Raw genomic sequence first — 19,404 nt, forward strand, 5'->3', positions numbered from 1 at the left:
TTTCCTCTCCTGACAGGTGTCCACACCAGGAGCAAGCTGGGGACCCTGGCCTGTAATAAGTGGCTGCCTGGGTCAGAGGCGGGGAGGCCTCAGAGTCCAGGCGAGGCAGGACAGGAAGGTGGGTGCCGAGAGCAAGAGCAGGCAGCGTCCAGAGCCCAGGGAACCCGAGGGCATGGGCAGGCAGATGGCCCTCGAGGGCTCACTAAGGGAAGGGAGGTTAGCTGTCTTCTGCCCAGTGGGAAACTGCCTGGCTCCAAATGGGGTCACTAGTCCTGCAACCTGGTCTGCCGCCCCCAAACCTGCCAGCAAGCATCCACCTCTGCTCCCCACTTGCCAAGAGGTCTCCATCTTTGTGGGGTTAACAGGTATCTCTGTGGGCAGGTGAGGTCTGGACGCCCCCCAAAAGGCTCCTTTTGCCACCCAACACCTCCACCTCTGCCTCCAGTCTCAACCAGAGAGTCTCATTTCCTACTACCAGATACTCCCCTCGGATTAAAAGTCCCTGTTAAAACACAATGTCCTATAAATTAACTTGGGATAACATAGCAAGCCAAGGTTGTTAACAGCTTAAACTAGCTGGCAGAGGCAGGAGAAAGAATGGCTGAGACATACAGAAGGCAGGTCTAGGTGGGATGGGGAGGGCATGGAGGTGGGGGCAGGGCCAATACTCTGCAGCTGGTTCAGAGGGCACAGCAGGTTGCTTCCGAGGGGAAGGACAAACTCCCCAAATCAGACCATGTGCCTCCCAGAGAAACCAAAAGTGGATTGCACCCTTAACTGGGCACTTCATGCACGGCCAGGGCACCCCTGGGCTTTGTTTTGGTCTCAATCATGTCAAGGCCATAAGATGCTGGGGGAGGAGGGGCGTGAGCAGGAGAGACCCCCATGAATCACAGGATGTACAGGTTTACAGAGAAGGCCCCAGGCTTGCTCTAAGCTGTCGCAGGCAGTCAGGGGCCTTCCAGATCATATTTCATTCCCCTGCAAATGGAAGCCATCAAAGCAACTGTTCTGATCCCTTGGCCTCCTTCCAGTAACCATTGTTCACATGGAACAAAGGGAGCTGGCTTCACTGTCTGCCCGGAGAGGCCAGCAAGATAAACACCCATCACACCCAAAAGAGCGAGCCCAGGCCTGCAGCCCGGCTGGGGACTGTGCTCTGAGCCGTGCTTCCACCTTCCCCTGTGCTCGACTTTTCCTCCACCAGTTCTCCCAGCTGCTTCCCCAAGGCGGCTCTGCCTGGTCCGTCTCTACCTCGCTTTGACCCGGTGCCACGGTGGGGATGGTGGGCCAGGTGCTGTCAGTGCGATGCACTAGCGTGCGCTCTGGATGGAGGCAGTGAGGCAGGGCCTGTCTTTCTGCTCCTTGGCCAGCCCGGGCAGCCCGCTTCCCTGCTTTCTGGCTTGGGACCCAGACAGCCCCTCCCCACCTCCCCAGGGCCGGCCCTGCTGTTTTGTTCTCAGTCTTTCCTGGAAGGCTCCTCCAGCCCCCTGATTATTTATACAAAAAGTTCCTCCCAGACTTTTTTTTTGGTCTGTTCAGAATGGCTTGATGTTTTCTGCAGCTGAACCTTTCTTGACATAGTGTCACTTTCTGGAGGCTTACACAGTTTCTTCTGTTGTAAAATCACTGGAGTGGGCTCACCTTTCAAAACATTTCCCCCAAGATTGTGACAGTGCTTGCGATGGCCACCGCAGAGCCTTCGACGTCACCTCTTCTGAGATGCCGCAAGATCACTCATCCTTCTTAACGCTTTCAAACTCACTGTCCACATTTTAGGGTCTGAGCCGGACCATCTGCCCTGAATGCTGCCTGAGTGTGGATCTCAGACAGGTTGCTGAAGAGAAACTGAGGGAAGTAGCTTGTAAAGCTCCCTACTCAGCATTCACTTTCAATATTATAACTCAACCATTTCGGAGTCGCTCTCATAGCCACACAGCTGACCCTATTCCTGCCATAGGTTTTTTTTGTTTTTGTTTTTTTTTTTTTTTTGGTTTGTTTTTTCCAGGCCACGCTGAGGCTTATAGAAGTTCCTGGGCCAGGGAGCGAACCCCGGCCATAGCATCGACAACACCAGATCCTTAACCGCTAGGCCACCAGGAAACTCCCCTGCCATAGCGTTTCAGTTTTGTTTTTGTTTTTTTTCCTTTTTAGGGCCGTACCTGCAGCACATGGAGAGTCCCAGCCTAGGAGTCGAATCAGAGCTACAGCTGCCGGGCTATGCCACAGCCACAGCAACGTCAGATCCGAGCTGCATCTGCCACCTACACCACAGCTCACCGCAACGCCAGATCCTTAACCCACTGAGGAGGCCAGGGATCGAACTTGCAATCTCATGATGCCTAGTCAGATTCGTTTCCACTGCGCCACGATGGGAACTCTGGTTTTTGAACTCCAAATACAAATCAAGGTTGAGGAAGTGTGTTTTTATTTCTGGGGAATGATTTGATTACTACCTGCCTTTTAGAATCAAAGGCCGATTCATCATCCACGCCCAGGGGTTAACAAGTTGGCTGATAGAGGAAAAGTCCATTGGGTCTTTATTCTGCCTGAGAATTGGCAGGTAGGGCATCTTCTTTCCCTTTCTTTCCCCACTGCTTCATTATTTTCTATGACTTGCACTTGGAAAACAACATTTAAAAAATCATTTGAAATAGTTCTTTTTGTTTTGAAATACTAGACTGACATCTTTTCTACTCACGTAACGCACTGGAAGGAAAGAATTTCAGAGTGTCGTTTAATGACATGGTCTGGCTTTGTCGGGATCAGGCTTGGACATCTTTCTAAAATCATGTTTCCTTCTAAAATGGGTGTCCCCTCCTAGAAAATTACTACCCCAGTGAGCCCTAGGTACTGCCAGGAACCTGTGGCATCACTTAGCTGTTAGGGGGGCCGAGTGGTTGAGATTTATTGCTGCAGAAACGCAAGGATTCCTAAACCCCTTAGTAGGAAGAGTCTCTTCTCATTCCTCCTGCTCTGTGGAAACATTTTGACACAATCCAGGCTGCCATCAGTCCTGGGGCTAAGCCTTGCCCAGGGAGAATGTGTGTGTTTGCTGATTTGTTTTATTCCTTTATTTTTACATGGAGGTGTTTCCTCTGGGACTCTAAAGCAGGTAACCTCTGAAAAATTCACACTTACATCAATTTCCCTGGGCTTTTGTTTCTACCATGTCCCTCTGGGTGTTCCCAAATCTGGCAGAAATGACTGGAAATGTTGGCCTGGCTTCCAGATCCCCAGACTCAGTAGGAAGCATGACATGTTTCCACCCGAATGACCTGTTCGCTGCTGAGCTAATAATAAGTTCTTTTGCCAGGAGTGCCTTGGCACTTTGGGAAAATCAAGATTCAGAAAATGAACACATGCATTGTTTAAAACTATGACTTTTCTCCTTTATCTGTTGGTCCTTTTTTTTTTTTTCCCCCTTCCTTGTGTGAGTTCTCCATGCAAGAATTCTTGTGAGACTTAACCTTATACAGAGGACATAACGTTATATTACATGAAGACACATGTATAGTGGGGTGGGGGCCCACGGAAGCCGTACTGAATGGTGATTCAGGAGATGGGCCCTAGACTCAGGAAAACAAATTATGTAACTGCTCAGAGCCTCAGTTACCTCATCTAGACAATGGACATAAAGAGAGTAGCTACCTGACTGGTGACTGCAAATTCAATCAGATGATACACATAAAAAGACGAGACTGGGGCCTGGACTGGAGAATGCAGTCAGCAAATGACATCATATATTTTCATGTGATTAAAAGGCACAGGAGGAGATAGAGGAAGCGATTTGATTCTTAGCATCAATAGTCTCAATTCTTTTTTTGTGTGTGTGTGTCTTTTTTTTGTCTTTTTGCCTTTTCTAGGGCCGCTCCCACAGCATATGGAGGTTCCCAGGCTAGGGGTCGAATTGGAGCTGTAGCCACCGGCCTACACCAGAGCCACAGCAATGTGGGATCCGAGCTGCATCTGCAACCTACACCACAGCTCACGGCAATGCCGGGTCCTTAACCCACTGAGCAAGGCCAGGGATCAAACCCACAACCTCATGGTTCCTAGTTGGATTTGTTAACCACTGCGCCACGACAGGAACTCCAACAGTCTCAATTCTTAAACTGTTCCCTCGATGATCATTTTCTCTTAAGGAAACATACTTGCTGATGTTTTTGTGATCACAAGCACAAAGAACTGTATATTCATATTTAAAAAAAAAAACTATCAGAATGACATGGGCTTCCCCTAAAGTAATCTGTAATTAGATTATTTACACGTTTGTGAAGGGTGAGCAACTTCCTCTAGAAAAGTCATCTCTCAGAGTTCCCCCTGTGGTGCCGTGGGTTAAGAATCCGACTTAGCAGATTGGTTTGCGGCTTGGGTCATTGCAGAGGTGTGGGTTTGATTCCTGGCCCAGCACAGTGGGTTCAAGGATGAGCGTTGCCCCAACTGTGGTGTAGGTCATGGCTACCACTCTGATTCAATCCCTGGCTCTGAGAACTTCCGCGTGCCACGGGTACAGTCATGAAAAACAAATAAATAAAATCCTCTCTCTCCCTCTGCTGTTCTGACACAACATTCCAAAAGTATTCAGCAAGTCACTGCACAGTAGTTCAAAAAACCTGCAGTGCTCTCTTTGCAAGCCTAACAGAGAAACCTCTGGTCTATTTCCTCAAAGTGTAAAAATATCTGTGTCTAGAATTTCACGAGAAATCTATTAATATAAATCCTGAAATAAATTAAGAATCCTAACATACCTCAGCAGACTATTCCCAAGCAGAAGAAAAAGTTCCCCATGGGAGTTCCTGTTGTGGTTCAGCGAGTTAAGAACCCGCCTAGGATCCATGAGGATGTGGATTCGATCCCTGGCCTCACTTAGTGGGTTAAGGATCTGGCGTTGCTGTGGCTGTGCTGTAGGCTGGCAGCTGCAGCTCTTGATTGACTCCTAGCCCAGGATGCCACAAGTACAGCCATTAAAAAAAATAAAAATCCCCAAACTACAAGAATATTCACTGTTGGTAGGGAGAGATTAATTGGAAACTTCAAATGCCCTATTTTTTTTTTTTAAGCACAGGCTGATTACCAAATTGATGACCAACTTTAGTATAAGAAATATTTGTATGGGGAGAGACTTTAACGTGGAATAATTTAATCTGGAGGAGAAAACAAAAAAAAGATTTGCCCAAAACATCTGGGATTTTACAAAACTAAATCATCAAACTTTACGAAATTTGGAAAAGAAATGAAAGATAAGGGTATCACCACCAACGCAAACATCAAGTCTAAATTAGGAAGGTAATTAGAAATTCACATTACTTATAATATCTGTTTTTAATTGGATTATTAAAAATCCTATTTTAAGCTGTTGTGGCAAATAATGACTAATCCAAGGCAGGGGGGAGGGAGGGGGAGCTTCTTGCTTCAAATTAGCACCAGATGTTTAACAGTGCTATGGATTAAAAGAAGCCTATGTGCAAAGTGTCATTTTTAAATTATAACCTCGCAATGATAATAAAACTTCATCTGGACATAGCTGAGTCATAACGCTTTGTACTGAAATTGTTTAAATTTGCAACTGGAGAAACAAACATTTTAGGAGAAAGGGAAAGAAACATTTTCCTAAAACCCAAGAGTATATTCAAGACCACTTGAAATCCAAGGGCCGGATGAAACCTTATTGGACATCTCCATGGGGTGTGGGGTTCAGGTGAGCTCACGACAGCAATTACATGTGACAGACGTCAACAACTTGATAGGACGAACCAAAGTCATCATCTGGGGAGGTTTGATGGGATTAGAAGCCCTTTGGCAGTTTGGCGCATCACTGCACAGAAGCATGTGCTTTCCTCATGTGAGATCAACAAATCGCTCTGTTGGAAGTCTCATTGTTTCCACGGCATATTGAGGAGTCATGAAATCAGGAACAAATCCAACGTCTCAACAGTGCTATGGATTAAAAGAAGCCTGTGTGCAAATGAATTCTAACCCACAGCCATGGTTCCTACTGAGTTTCTAGAGACAAAGGGGGGAAAATTAAGGATATTTTAGAATCAGGGCTGAGTTTGAAGTCACTAACGTGCTATTCATAAAATGACTGATGTAGACACTGAGGTCCTTTGAGCAATAATTTGTTACTCTGACACATCCCGAGTAGTCTCACTCAGCAAAACTGGTAAAAAGGAATAACGAAACAGAAAACATTTTAGTGCATTTTTAAATCCCACAAAGATACAGTAAACTGAAACATTATGGGGTGCTCTAGCCCCTCTGCTTCCAGGGAAAAGCAGAGCTTGTATTCACCTCGGCCCACCAGAGACTTACATCGTATCCACTGTTACGGATTCCACGTCGGGGTCGCTCTCGAGTCACCAGAAGGTCCATCTCCGTTTCCCCTGGACTCGGGCTATTCAGAGACTGCCGGCTTCGGTAGACAGAGTTCTTCATCTGTTGCCTGAAGAAAATTCAACAACTGTTATGATGCAGCAAATGCCCTGACAGATGGAATTCTCCACTGATCCAAACTACAGGCAACCAATGAAGGGTTTGGATTTGCCTCGTGAATCTCAGAATTGATGGTATTTGTTCCCTTGGCCATCAGGGGCTGTAGAAAGAGTGGAATAAAGATTTTTTTTTTTCCAGATGCTGTAACCATTTGGCTGAATTGTAAATGCTCTCTCATATGAAAAGTAGGCGACTATAAGCAATTGCAACACTGCAACCTCATCTAAAATTCTGCTGATGGCAAGGCCAGGGACTCTCCCTTGACCCCCTCGGACAGCTAACGCTGGAAGAACACACTTGCTTTTGTTGGCTTTGTTGACTTAGCAGCCTCCTGTTCCTTTTCATCTGATTTCACAGTCAGGTTTCCATGGTGTGTTAACCAACCCTGTGGCTAATGCTTCTTGAACATGACCGTTGATAGATTTTTTTTTTCTACCTTCACAACAGTGGATTCCCTTCTGAGCTAAGGTGTCATTGACCAAGGGGCATTTTGGCACCCATCCATCCATCCATCCATCATCCAATATTTACTGAGTGGTTACTATGTACCAGGCACCATGGAAGACGATGAGGATTGGCAGTGAGCAAGACAGACATGGCCCTGTTCTCCTGAGCTTACACTCTAACAAGGGAGATGGGCAATTCGCATGGTAATTTCTAAGAGTAATAAGGGCTCTTAAGAAACATCAGCAGATGTGACAGACGGTGACTAGGATGAAGGATGATTTTATACAGGACAGTCAGCACAGACCTCTCTGGAGAGGTGACATTTCAGCAGACACCTACATAGAGCCAGTCACATGCCAATCTGGACACAGAGCATTTCAGGTTCGTTCAGAGGCTCCACTCAGCTCCCCCTAAGAAATACACACATTTCTCATCTCTGTCTCGTTTCCACCTGCCATCAGAGGAATCCTCGAGGAAGGGGAAAGAAACAGTACCTTACTGAGCACTATGGCTGTGCTTTTCTTCATGCACAAGAGGCACCTCTTAGGAGGTGACTTTCACATAATCCTGCAGGGTAGTAAAGGTAAGATAAAATCCCTGGCTACCATCCTTTCACTCAACGATGAGTTTCTCTCTGTAAGTTACTTGCATTTCAGAGCATGTGCCTTGAGAGAACTCCCCAAGCATCTCCTACTTTATGTCTTGGTTCTTTTTTTTTTTTTTTTTTTTTGTCTTTTTTTTGCCTTTTCTACGGCCGCTCCCGTGGCATATAGAGGTTCCCAGGCTAGGGGTCTAATCGGAGCTGTAGCAGCCAGCCTACACCACAGCCACAGCATCATGTATCCAAGCCGCGTCTGCGACTTACACCACAGCTCATGGCAACGCCGGATCCTTACCCCACTGAGCAAGGCCAGGGATCGAACCTGCAACCTCATGGTTCCTAGTTGGATTCATTAACCACTGCGCCACGACGGGAACTCCATGTCTTGGTTCTAAGAGTCTATCCATTCACGGGCTAAAGGGGACTATGGTCAGTGATTATGGGGGGAAACTGGGAGGTATAGATACCTTTTCACGATCCCACACCCACTTGGTCCCAGCTTGACAGTCACACGCTGTTCTTGAAGAACAGACATTAGAATTCCCACGGCAAACCACTGCCCTTGCAATTAGCTGTGGGAATAAAATAGATGCTATTAGACCTACTCCCCTACCATGAGGCGCTCACACCTGTTCAGAGAGCCTTATGTGGGCTTTGCTTGCCTGGCACCCAGGGCAACCTTCTTTCGGTAAGAACACTATGATGCTCTTGGGGGGCCTGCTTATCCTTGGGATAGGCAGGTGGCTCAGGCTGGACAATCATGGCATCACAACCCCTTGGCCAGAACAATTAGTCAGAGAGTGGGTCCATGAATTGGTCAAATGAGACTAGGTCTCAAGGCCTTTGCTATGGCAACCATGAGAGAGGCATTCTCTTGGTGCTGAGATTTCTAAGAAGATAGGACATGAGCCTGGAGTTGCTGGCAGCTAGTTTGCCACTAGGAGGTAAGGACCTGCCTGCAAAAGAGGTCCTTAAGAAAAAGAAGAGACAGCAAGCTAAACAAGGAAGACATTGTACAACGCCCTGGAAGGAGCCACGCCTGAAGCTTGTCTTGTCCAAGGGGAAACTCCCTTTTTATTCAACCACTTTGTGTTGGTTTTCCATCATTTGCAACCAAAAGGATCCTGACTCATATAGGAGCTTACCACCCAAGGTTATAAACAGTGCCTTCTCATTCTCTGCAATCAGAGGCTCCCTTTAGAAAGGAGCACAATCTTGTGAAGCAGAATATGTTCTGAGTGATTCACTCTTTAAGGTAGACCCCAAAGAATGCTCACCCTGGACCTAATTACAAGTCATTTTTTGAAAAGACAGATTTCGCAACTGTCCTGAGATTGCCAATTAACCCATATAGAAAAGATTCACTGAAGTTCCCGTCATGGCGCAGTGGTTAATGAATCCGACTAGGAACCAAGAGGTTGAGGGTTTGATCCCTGGCCTCGCTCAGTGGGTTAAGGATTCAGTGTTGCCCTGACCTGTGATGCAGGCCGAAGACGGGGCTTGGATCCCACGTTGCTGTGGCTCTGGCGTAGGATGGTGGCTATAGCTCCAATTGGACCCCAAGCCTGGGAACCTCCATGTGCTGTGGGAGTAGCCCTAGAAAAGGCAAAAAAAGACAAAAACAAAAAAAAAAGATTTACTACTAAGGGTGGGGGGGGGGAGTAAATACTAGGACTAGCAATTGACATTTAAGTAGGTTCTTTTGGAAATACCAGAAATACAATAGTGAGACTGTGTAAGCCCTTTCAAGATCCATGAATGTGGGTGAGACCTTAGACACTGGCAGACACTCCAGTCTCTCTCTCCGTCAAAGACAATGTTCTATTATACACGGCTTCAAGGCTGCTGGTTAACATGGAGCCCAATTGACCAGACCGCCAATTGTGCCTGATGTGCAAACAACTACTTAGAAATAAATCAGGCTTTCAGGTAAAAATTACTTATTTTAATCAAATAGAGTTCCATTAGGTATATTCATTTCTGTTGGTATTTTGCTCTATTCTTTAAAAGTTAACACATTTTAGGAATTCCCGTTGTGGCGCAGCAGAAATGAATCCCACTAGGAACGATGAGGTTGCGGGGTCCATCCCTGGCCTTGCTCAGCAGATTAAGGATCCGGTGTTGTGAGCCGTGACGCAGGTCACAGATGCGGCTCAGATCCCATGTTGCTGTGGCTGTATTGTAGGCTGGCAGCTGTAGCTCCAATTTGACCCCTAGCCTGGGAACCTCCATATGCCGTGGGTGTGGCCCTAAAAAAGCAAAATAAATAAATAAATAAATAAATAAATAAATTAACACATTTTGAAACTTGAGATGTAAGTTTTTAACCTCTGACAACTTTGCTGGGAGGATAATGAGAAATTTTATTTGGATTTTTAAGTGCCTGGGACTAGGCACTACAGTTTAAGGAAGTAGTTCCCCAACTGTGTTCTGTGGAACCTTAGGGTTCCATAAGGATGGACTAGAGCCACTGAGGAAGAGAAGCAGGAGGCCCTCCTTCCATCAGAGTAACTTTGCTTCAATAGGTTACTGCCTTAAGCTGAGTTTCCCCAGAAGGAGGCTCTGTGATGATTTGAGTAGAGGTGGTTTATTTGGGGAGGGTTCAAGGAAGCACAAGTTGAGAAGCGGGAAAATGAGAAAGGGAAGGGAGGGAGGCCAACAGAGGATACAATCCAGCACATCAGTGTGTTGGCCATCTAGGGCTCAAACTCACTGGAGAAGCATAGGTTGCTTTATTTCTTGTCTTTTTAGGGCTGCACGTGTGGCATATGGAAGTTCTCAGGCTAGGGGTCTAATCAGAGCTGCAGCTGCTGGCCTACGCCACAGCCACAGCAACGCAGGATCCTCAACCCACCAAGCAAGGCCAGGGATCACAGCTGCATCCTCATGGATACTAGTCAGGTTTGTTATCACTGAGCCATAAGGGGAACTCCCAGGAGACTATTGTTTTAAAATGTAGGTTTTATTACTATTCAGGTATGGTAATGCCAGCAGATAAGGGGATGACTGCCACTGAGAAGACAGCTTGTATACTCATAGATCCCGAGAGGCAGGGGGAGACCCTTCCTCGGAGGGCCACATGGGGAAGCAGCAGGGTCAGTCACAGGGAGTGAGGGGAGAATGTGGGCAAGAGCCTCTAGGCTGGTTTTCATGGCAAAGAACTGGCAAGACACGGTCATCAGGCTTAGGACTGGCTCCTTCAAATGATTCCAGCAGACTCTGGGAGGTGGGAGCTGTCCCTATTTGTCTGGTACCTGACTGGGGTGATTCAGGAGGAGCGTTGGGGGACCCAGAGTGCCTCCCTGTGTGCAGGAGGCAGCTGGCTTCTGGGCTCTGGCTTGTCTGGTTTGTGTCTGACAGGTGCACTTGAGCCTCCCTATCCCTAGGAACTGGCTAGCCAGCTCCAGGAAGGGCAGTTCCTCCGGGGGCAAGGTGCTGATGTCAAATCATCCAACACAGAAACCAGAAAACATGGTTATTACAACAGTGTAGAGTTCTTTGGCCAGGGGTATTTATCCATCAGCTCCCATTCCTCACTGACTGTGGCTGCTCCAGAGTGCAGGGACTACCTTTCAGTTCTGGTCTGATCGAGGTTCATAGTGGAGCCAGATGCTCACAATAAGAGGATGCTGGTGGGCTATAGCTGCCCCCTGCCCAGGGGACCTGGGGGGCTCTAACAGCACCTGCCTCAGTTAGATTATGTACTTTGTGTCTCTGGGTAAGAGTTTATACCACAAAAACAGGGGCATTCTGCTGACTAATGAAAATGTCGTGAGATCATTTTTGAAAGATATTAAGATGAGTCAACATTTGGAATCTAAATTTTGATTTATTTAGGTTTCAGGGTAAGATTCTGGTTACTGATGCTACCTTTGGCCTAGAGAATGAGTCTCCCTTGTGCCTTGCAGGCACTAGGTCACTTGAGAGCAGGACCTCTAGAGAGTTGAACTGTGTACAGCAGTTCACACGTCACTCTAACCTGGGATAACAGGTCACACACTGCAGGCTGCAGTGGACAGGAGCTGGGGTCAGTGGCAGAGTGTGACAAGAATAGTGCCTGAGGAGTTCCCATGGTGGCTCAGCAGTAACAAACCCGACGAGTATCCATGAGGACTTGGGTTCCATCTCTGGCCTCGTCTAGTGGGTTAAGGATCCTGAGTTGCCGTGGCTGAGGTGTAGGCCGAGAGCTGCAGCTCTGATTTGACCCCTAGCCTGGGAACTTCCATATGCCATGGGTGTGGCCCTAAAGAAAAGCATAGCACCTAAAAGCTTACTGGGTCTCTGTCACTGTCCTTGTCCCTTAATCTCAGCTCCCCCGCTCCATCCTCATCTCTGGCTGACCCCATCATACCGGATTTACAGTTATTCCTGTTTTTCCCTTAACTGGTCAAAAAAATTTAACATTATTTTTGGTGCTTTCGAGTAATTAAATCATTTATTCCACAGATATTTACTAAGAATTGACCCATGGCATCACCAGGTCATCAAAGGGCCTTAGGAATCTGGCCTGACCTTTTGTTAGGCGGAGATGCACCTCTCTAGAAAAATAGGTTTTGTTCATTTTCCTTATAAATGTCTTAACTGAAGTTTTTATTTATTCCTCAATTTCCAAACTAAGTTCCTCTTGCTTGTCCATGATTTTGGATCCATTTTCCACATGTCAGCAGGAAACCCAGAAACAACAACTCTGTACCCCAGTTTACAAACGACTGAAGTAAAAAGTCCCAAAGAATAAAGTAAAAGCTAAAGAAAGCCCAGCCTCCCAATAAAATTCACCCATTTTTTTCTCTTTTTTCTTTTCTTTTGTTAGGGCTGCACTTGCGGCACATGGAGGTTCCCAGGCTAGGGGTCGAGTTGGAGCTGGAGCTGCCGGCCTACACCACAGCCATAGCAATGCTGGATCCAAGCTGCCTTTGTGACCTACACCACAGCTCACAGCAACACTGGATCTTTAACTCATTGAGCAAGGCTCGGGATTGATCCTACGTCCTTGTGGATGCTAGTCGGGATCATTACCCTAGGAACGCCTTTCCTCTTTTTTTTGTACACTTATCCATTTGGTGGCACATGGGTTGTGATCCCCATTGCTGTGTGATTTTAGATCAATAGCTTGTCATTCCCACCCAGCCTAGTGAGAAGCCTGGTAAATGAAGCACTGGTTTAAAATTCTCTCTTTTCATTCTTAAAAATAAATTATGTCAATTCCATTAGTAGAATTTAGCCCCACCTCCCAGCTTGATTTTGTGGCTTCCACCAAAGCACGTCACACAGTCATTTTGGCTTTTAATAAATATCCACTCAGGCCAGGAACCATCCTATGCCCCCTGCCCCCCATCTGGGGGCAGGGGCAGTGAGTCTGCCAGGCTCTAGGACTGGTTGGAGCACTGGCAGCTCAAAGCCAAGGGGCTGCCACCAAGGAGAACTTGTATTGGAAAGAGATGGTCTCCAATCATGAAAATGCTTCTGAGGAAGTGCTTTGAAGGGGGAAGGCCAAGAAGAAAGGCAGGCCTGCTTAGCTTTGCAACCCTCTAACCTCTACCCCTTTTCCCAGTAGGTAAGGCCCCTTCTCTGCATTAGCAGCAAATCTTGGAAGGATACCAATTCCAGCCATCAGGCCTCCCCCTCCCTCATTAAGCCAGCTTTTTAGATTGTTAGAGCACCTTGCAGTTCAAACAACCATCGCACTTTCAAGCAATAAGGTTTTGGTTGGTGATCTTTCTCTCCCATCAGATCTTAAGCTCCATGACAGCGGTGACCAGGGCTGTCCTGTCCACCGCAGGATACGGAATGATTTGAATGAATGAACACGTGGCCATGACAGTATTCAGCATCACGCATGTTGCCTAACATACAGTAGGTGGCAATAAATGTCAAATGAATGAACAGGTCAATAAATTAAAGCGAGGAACTCAGCATGGAGATGGGAGTAGTGGTGCAGGAAGCACTTACTGAAGCTGAATAAAAAGGGGAGGCACGGATTCTGCTTCTCTTATCCAAGCACCACTAAAGTAATTGACAAATACAATGTCCCTAGATCCGTAAGTGGCATAGCCAGGTGAGTAATAATTCTATCTTAAGCCAGCTCTGAAACAGCTACTGATTTGAAAATACCATTAAGGTAAAGGACAATTATGGTTGGATTTTGGTTTTTTGGTTTTGTTTTTGTCTTCTTAGGACTGCACCCATGGCCTGTGGAGGGTCTAACCGGAGCTGTAGCTGCTGGCCTACACCACAGCCACAGTAACGGGGAATCTGAGCCACATCTGTGAGCTACACCACAGCTCATGGCAATGCCAGATCCTTAACCCACTGAGCGAGGCTAGGGATCGAACCCACCACTTCATAGTTCCTAGTCAGATTCGTTTCCACTGTGCCACGGCAAGAACTCCACAAGTATTTTTTTTAAAAATGGCTTTAATTTTGTTCTCTTCCAGACTGATGAAGGAACTCCTGCTTACCCAGACCAGACCAGCATGGCCTGGAATGGCAGCCTGCAAAGATGACAGGCCTAAGGTAACAAAGAGATTCAGAGACCTGGACCATTCACCCGAGGCACCCCCGACCCTCCTCTGCTGGTGGTACCAGCCTTCAGAGAATCCCTTAGACACTCTACCTGGTTTTAGCCTCAGCGAATGGGGCACACAGTTCTGGGTCTGGATCCAAAACATGCTCGATTTCCTTTGGGGCTTTCTCATACATTTTCTTCCTTTCTGTCTGAGCCTTGTTTGCCTCCCCGGCGGGGAAGTCGTAGTACCCCTTCCTCTTGGCTTTGAGGCGCAGCTTGTTCCGATAGTGCTCAATGTCTGACTTCTGCTTCAGGGCTTTGTTCACCTGGAAAGAGAGACAGTCTCAGGCCCGCACCTGACCAGGTACGGCCCACAGATGGGATGCTTCACCAGAGGGTCACAGCTCCTGGAAAAGCCATCCTGGGCTTCACCTCTGGTCCTTCAAGCGGGCCAGACCTGTGGCCCATCGTAAGCGCAGCCCTTAAGAGTAGACCACAAGTAGTGCAGGGCCTGGCACTTGCCATGGTCACTGAGACCCACTCTTTTTTTTTTTTTTTTTTTTTTTTTTTTTTTTTTTTTTTTTTTTTTTTTTTTTGGTCTTTTTGTCTTTTTTGTTGTTGTTGTTGTTGTTGCTATCTCTTGGGCCGCTTCCGCGGCATATGGAGGTTCCCAGGCTAGGGGTTGAATCGGAGCTGTAGCCACCGGCCTACGCCAGAGCCACAGCAACGCTGGATCCGAGCCGCGTCTGCAACCTACACCACAGCTCACGGCAACGCCGGATCGTTAACCCACTGAGCAAGGGCAGGGACCGAACCCGCGACCTCATGGTTCCTAGTCGGATTCGTTAACCACTGCGCCACGACGGGAACTCCGAGACCCACTCTTAGAGCCTACTGACCCTTGTCTGCCAGGTCTACTCACGCCTGAGCCCGACTTTTTTTTTTTTTTTTTTGTCTTTTTGCCATTTCTTGGGCCGCTCCCGCGGCACATGGAGGTTCCCAGGCTAGGGGTTGAATTGGAGCTGTAGCCGCCGGTCTACACCATACAGCCACAGCCACGCCAGATCCGAGCCACAACTGCAACCTCCATCACAGCTCATGGCAACGCCGGATCCTTAACCCACTGATCAAGGCCAGGGATTGAACCCACAAGCTCATGGTTCCTAGTCAGATTTGTTAACCACTGCGCCACAACAGGAACTCCCTGACTGCACTTTTGAGATGTGGGCCTCCATCCCACCTAAACCACTTCAGCTCCCCTATGTGGACTTGTTCCCAGCTACACTTGGTGCCCCAACTCTAGCTCCAGCCCTGAGGAGCCTGGTGGCCTCCCCTGGCTGTTTAGCCGGTGTCCCACTGGATAAGACGGCCAGTTCCCAAAGGGATAGATCTGGGAGGAACGGGGGAGGAAAAGGGGAGCAGACACTCTGCTCCCCAGGTCTCACTAATCTATCAACTTGCGTTTGAGAGCTTATTTTTGTTAACCTATACCTTCCTTGAAAGCTGGGTACTTTTGAAACCTTGCATGGCTACTATTGCCAGCCAGTTCCTGCTCACCTGTCAAAGACACAAGTAGAAGATGCTACGAAGTAAATAATGAATGATGGGGACGTTACACCCACAAGCAGAGCTGAATGATGAAATCTGCCTGACACTGAATGCTATGGAGACCCACCAGCGTTGTCTGTAACCAGACCTGGCAGTATCTGCATAATCTTGTGGCAGAGAGTATTTTCACAGGTATAATTTCAAGAGACAGTGGTGGAACGTCTGGAAAGGGTGGGGATAACTTCCACCTGACAGGCCCAAAAAGGCTAAGTTAGTAAAGCACAGAGCTGGGACCCCCAAGAACTGAGTAAGAGCTCCCTTTATAGAGCTTGTGATGTGCATTCACTTGGGTGACTTATGCATGTGAGGTCTTAAGCTTCACGACAATTCATAAGGTTATTTCATTCTTCATTTTGAAGATGAGAATAAAAAACTTTCTCAGGGTCCTTATATAGATAAACAGAGGCAGGGCCAGGGTTTGACCTTGGACAGCCACCAGAGTTTAGAGCTACACAGCTGGCCGCTCTGTACCCTGCCCCTCAGGAGAAGAAGACAAGGAAATACAGACGATCCAATGTTTAAGCTTCTGGATGCGTAGATTCCACCCAGGGAGAAGCTGGGGGCTGGAGCTGGGGTGGGCTTGCCAGAGTCAGGTCTTTCCATTTGGAAGATGCCCAAGGTCACTGAGCAGGGTGCTGGAGCTGGATGCTGAGCTGGCAAAAATCCAGAGGCCCAGGCTCTACATCAGACCTACTGAATCAGAATCATCAAGGGTGGGGCCTGGGCATCTGCAGTTTGAAAAAGCCCCAGAGTTGATTCCAGTCCAGCACCTGTGTGAGCACCTCTGGCACTGAATGTTAGTTTTCAAATTATGTTCCACAGATTTGTGTCCTTTTAGAAGGTCATTCCTGAGACTCTTAGGAGAGCTATGAGTATCGCCCTCTGAAAGCCAATGCACAACTATTTTCATACAGCTTCCGCAAGCCCAGGGACCTGGGTGAGGGACCATGGCCCTAGGGCTCCAGGAGGTTTCTCAGGAGCCAGAGAAGTGTGGAAGCAGCAAGAAGACAGGGCTAAACTGCTGGCTCTGGTCCCCAACCAACAGATCAGCCTCCCCCGCCCCCCAACTCTCCTCTGTGTTCTATATGGGACCCTACAAAACAGCATGTTTGAAGAAAGGATTAGGGGGTTCGAGAAGGTGTAAGGTCCAGTGGTCTTGGGCCATTACTGGAGCCTAATCCCCAGGTCAGGCTGCGCTGAGCTCTGGAGGAGAGGGAGGCAGGACTGTGGGCTTGAGACAAGCGTGTGAGAAGGTGGTGAGGACAGAGGTGGTGTGGACGGAGGTGGTGAGGATGGAGCAGAGGGGAGAAGTTGCCCTAAGGCCCCCAGGATGTGGCAGAGGGGCTTCCTCACTCTGCAGCCAATGCCAAGGGGGTTGGGGGAAGGGGTATGGTTGTCTCAGCCCCTTTGTGTCCCTCCTGGGCTTGAAAGTGCCCCAGGTAGTCAGGTCCCACAGCTGGCAATGCTGGGCTGAGGGCCAATCCAGCCCATAAATCCGTGACTCATTGTACCTGCTGCTGCTGCTACTTTAGATTAAATCTTTTTTCTTCTCAAGTCTCATTTATTTGGATAATGAACTTAAAACTGCTAGAAGAGGGAGTTCCCATTGAGGCACTTTGGAAACGAATCTGACTAGGAACCATGAGGTTGCGGGTTTGATCCCTGGCCTTGCTCAGTGGGTTAAGGATCTGGTGTTGCCGTGAGCTGTGGTGTAAGTCGAAGATGCGGCTCTGGCGTTGCTGGCAGCTATAGCTCTGATTCGGCCCCTAGCCTGGGAACCTCCATATGCCTTGGGTGTGACCCTAAAAAGACAAAAGACAAAAAAAAAAAAAGTTTGAAGACCACTCAAAAACTCAATACAACTTCATGAAATGCAAAAAAAAAAAAAAAAAAGAATTCTCTATACTATTACAGCAACCCTTCTGTAACTCTAATATTATTTTCAAAATAAAAAGTTCCTAAAAGTCATGCATGAACATAGATGGATTTAGAGATTCTCCTACAAAGTGATGTAAGTCAGAAAGAGAAAGACAAATGTCATGTGATATCACTTATATGTGGAATCTAATTAAAAATGATGCAAGAGAACTTATCTGCAGAATGGAAACAAACCCGCAGATTTCAAAATTCAAAGGGGAAACCGTGGTGGGAAAAATTAAATTAGGAGGCTGGGGTTCATCTATGCACACCACTGCATATAAAATGAGTAAGTAACAAGGACCTACTGTATAGCACAGGGAAATCTACTCAAGATTCTGTAATAAACTATATGGGAAAAAAGAATGGAATATGCACATGTATAACTGATTCAGTTGGCTGTACACCTGAAACTAATACAACACTGTAAGTCAACTATACTCCAATAAAGGTTATCTTTATAAAAGGCTATATATTAAATGATTGTACTTATTTGACATTTTCGAGAAGACAAAACTGTAGGAATAGCCCAGTTTGGGGATAGAGGTAGGTGGAGGGGTTCACTACAGAGAGGCTGCAAAGAGGTCTGGATATGATGAGATTCTTTTTTTTTTTTTTTTTTGTCTTTTGTTGTCTTTTCTAGGGCTGCACCCTTGGCATATGGAGATTCCCAGGCTAGGGGTCCAGTCGGAGCTATAGCTGCTGACCTACGCCACAGCCACAGCAATGCAGGATCCGAGCCATGTCTGTGACCTACACCACAGCTCACAGCAACGCCAGATCCTTAACCCACTGAGCAAGGCCAGGGATCGAACCTGCAACCTCATGGTTCCTAGTCGGATTCATTAACCACTGACCCACGACAGGAACTCCGAGATTCTAAAATACACACACGTTTGATCAAAAGCTTGAAGAGAAGGTGGGAAAAATGAAAACAGAGGATATGTTAGAGTAGTGAAATTAACAGTGACTTTTCTCTTATTTTCTGAACTTTGCTGTTATCCTGCTTTCTTTAAAATAATCTTTTAAAGAATTACCTATAATTCATAAAAGAAAATTTTACAGCTTTAAGACTCTGCATTCTTCATTTAAACAAGCTGCCCATAAGAGAAGGAGGAGGAAGATTATAAGACAATCTGCCTCAAATGTCACAAGGCAGCAAATAACAGAGAACACTTCAGGGCTCTTTTCCAATCCAAATGCTGGCAGGGTCTATTCCTTTAGACCAAAAGGTAATATGTATCCATTTCTGCTCATATGTTCTGTGACAGGGTGATGGACCTGTCAGAAGAAGAGAGTGGTAGGTGAGACGTAGCTGAGATTTGCAATGTGTCCTCAGCCACATCCCTAAGCTGAATGAAAAGATCCAGGTATGGCGGCCATCACCTGGGTCCACACTGGGCAAAGGGTCTTAATTAAGTGCAGGTTATCAGTGCCTTAGTGATAACCTCAGAGGCTTCCAATCACTGGACTTGGGTGTCTGGTGGCAGAACTGTGCCCAATAAAAGACTCAGTGGCGGAGTTCCCATCGTGGCGCAGTGGTTAACGAATCCGAGTAGGAACCACGAGGTTGTGGGTTCGATCCCTGGCCTTGCTCAGTGGGTTAAGGATCATGCGTTGCCGTGAGCTGTGGTGTGGGTTGCAGGCGCGGCTCGGATCCCGAGTTGCTGTGGCTCTGGCGTAGGCCGGTGGCTACAGCTCTGATTAGACCCCTAGCCTGGGAATCTCCGTATGCCACGGAAGTGGCCCTGGAAAAGGCAAAAAGACAAAAAAAAAAAAAAAAAAAAAAGACTCAGTGGCTGTGATTGGCTTTGAGAAGATGTATAGGTTC

At 47.2% G+C, this 19,404-nt stretch overlaps 1 protein-coding gene across 13 annotated transcripts in view; it reads right to left on the minus strand.

The window, feature by feature from the left end:
* The window catches only part of KIAA1549L (KIAA1549 like), a 297,338-nt gene that overhangs the window by 44,148 nt on the left and 233,786 nt on the right, over positions 1-19,404 (minus strand). For all 13 annotated transcript variants that reach the window (XM_085011461.1, XM_085011462.1, XM_085011455.1 and 10 more), the window contains exons 15-16: positions 14,157-14,374; positions 6,316-6,445 (exon numbers count right to left, since the gene is read on the minus strand). In XM_085011461.1, coding sequence (XP_084867587.1) covers positions 6,316-6,445; positions 14,157-14,374 — 348 coding nt within the window. The remainder of the gene's footprint in view (positions 1-6,315; positions 6,446-14,156; positions 14,375-19,404) is intronic.

This window comes from Sus scrofa, chromosome 2, assembly GCF_054392235.1.
Source record: "Sus scrofa isolate SSC_HxYL_T2T_F1_AM1 chromosome 2, Sscrofa_HxYL_maternal_Yorkshire_Landrace_v2.0, whole genome shotgun sequence".
NCBI lineage: Eukaryota > Metazoa > Chordata > Mammalia > Artiodactyla > Suidae > Sus > Sus scrofa.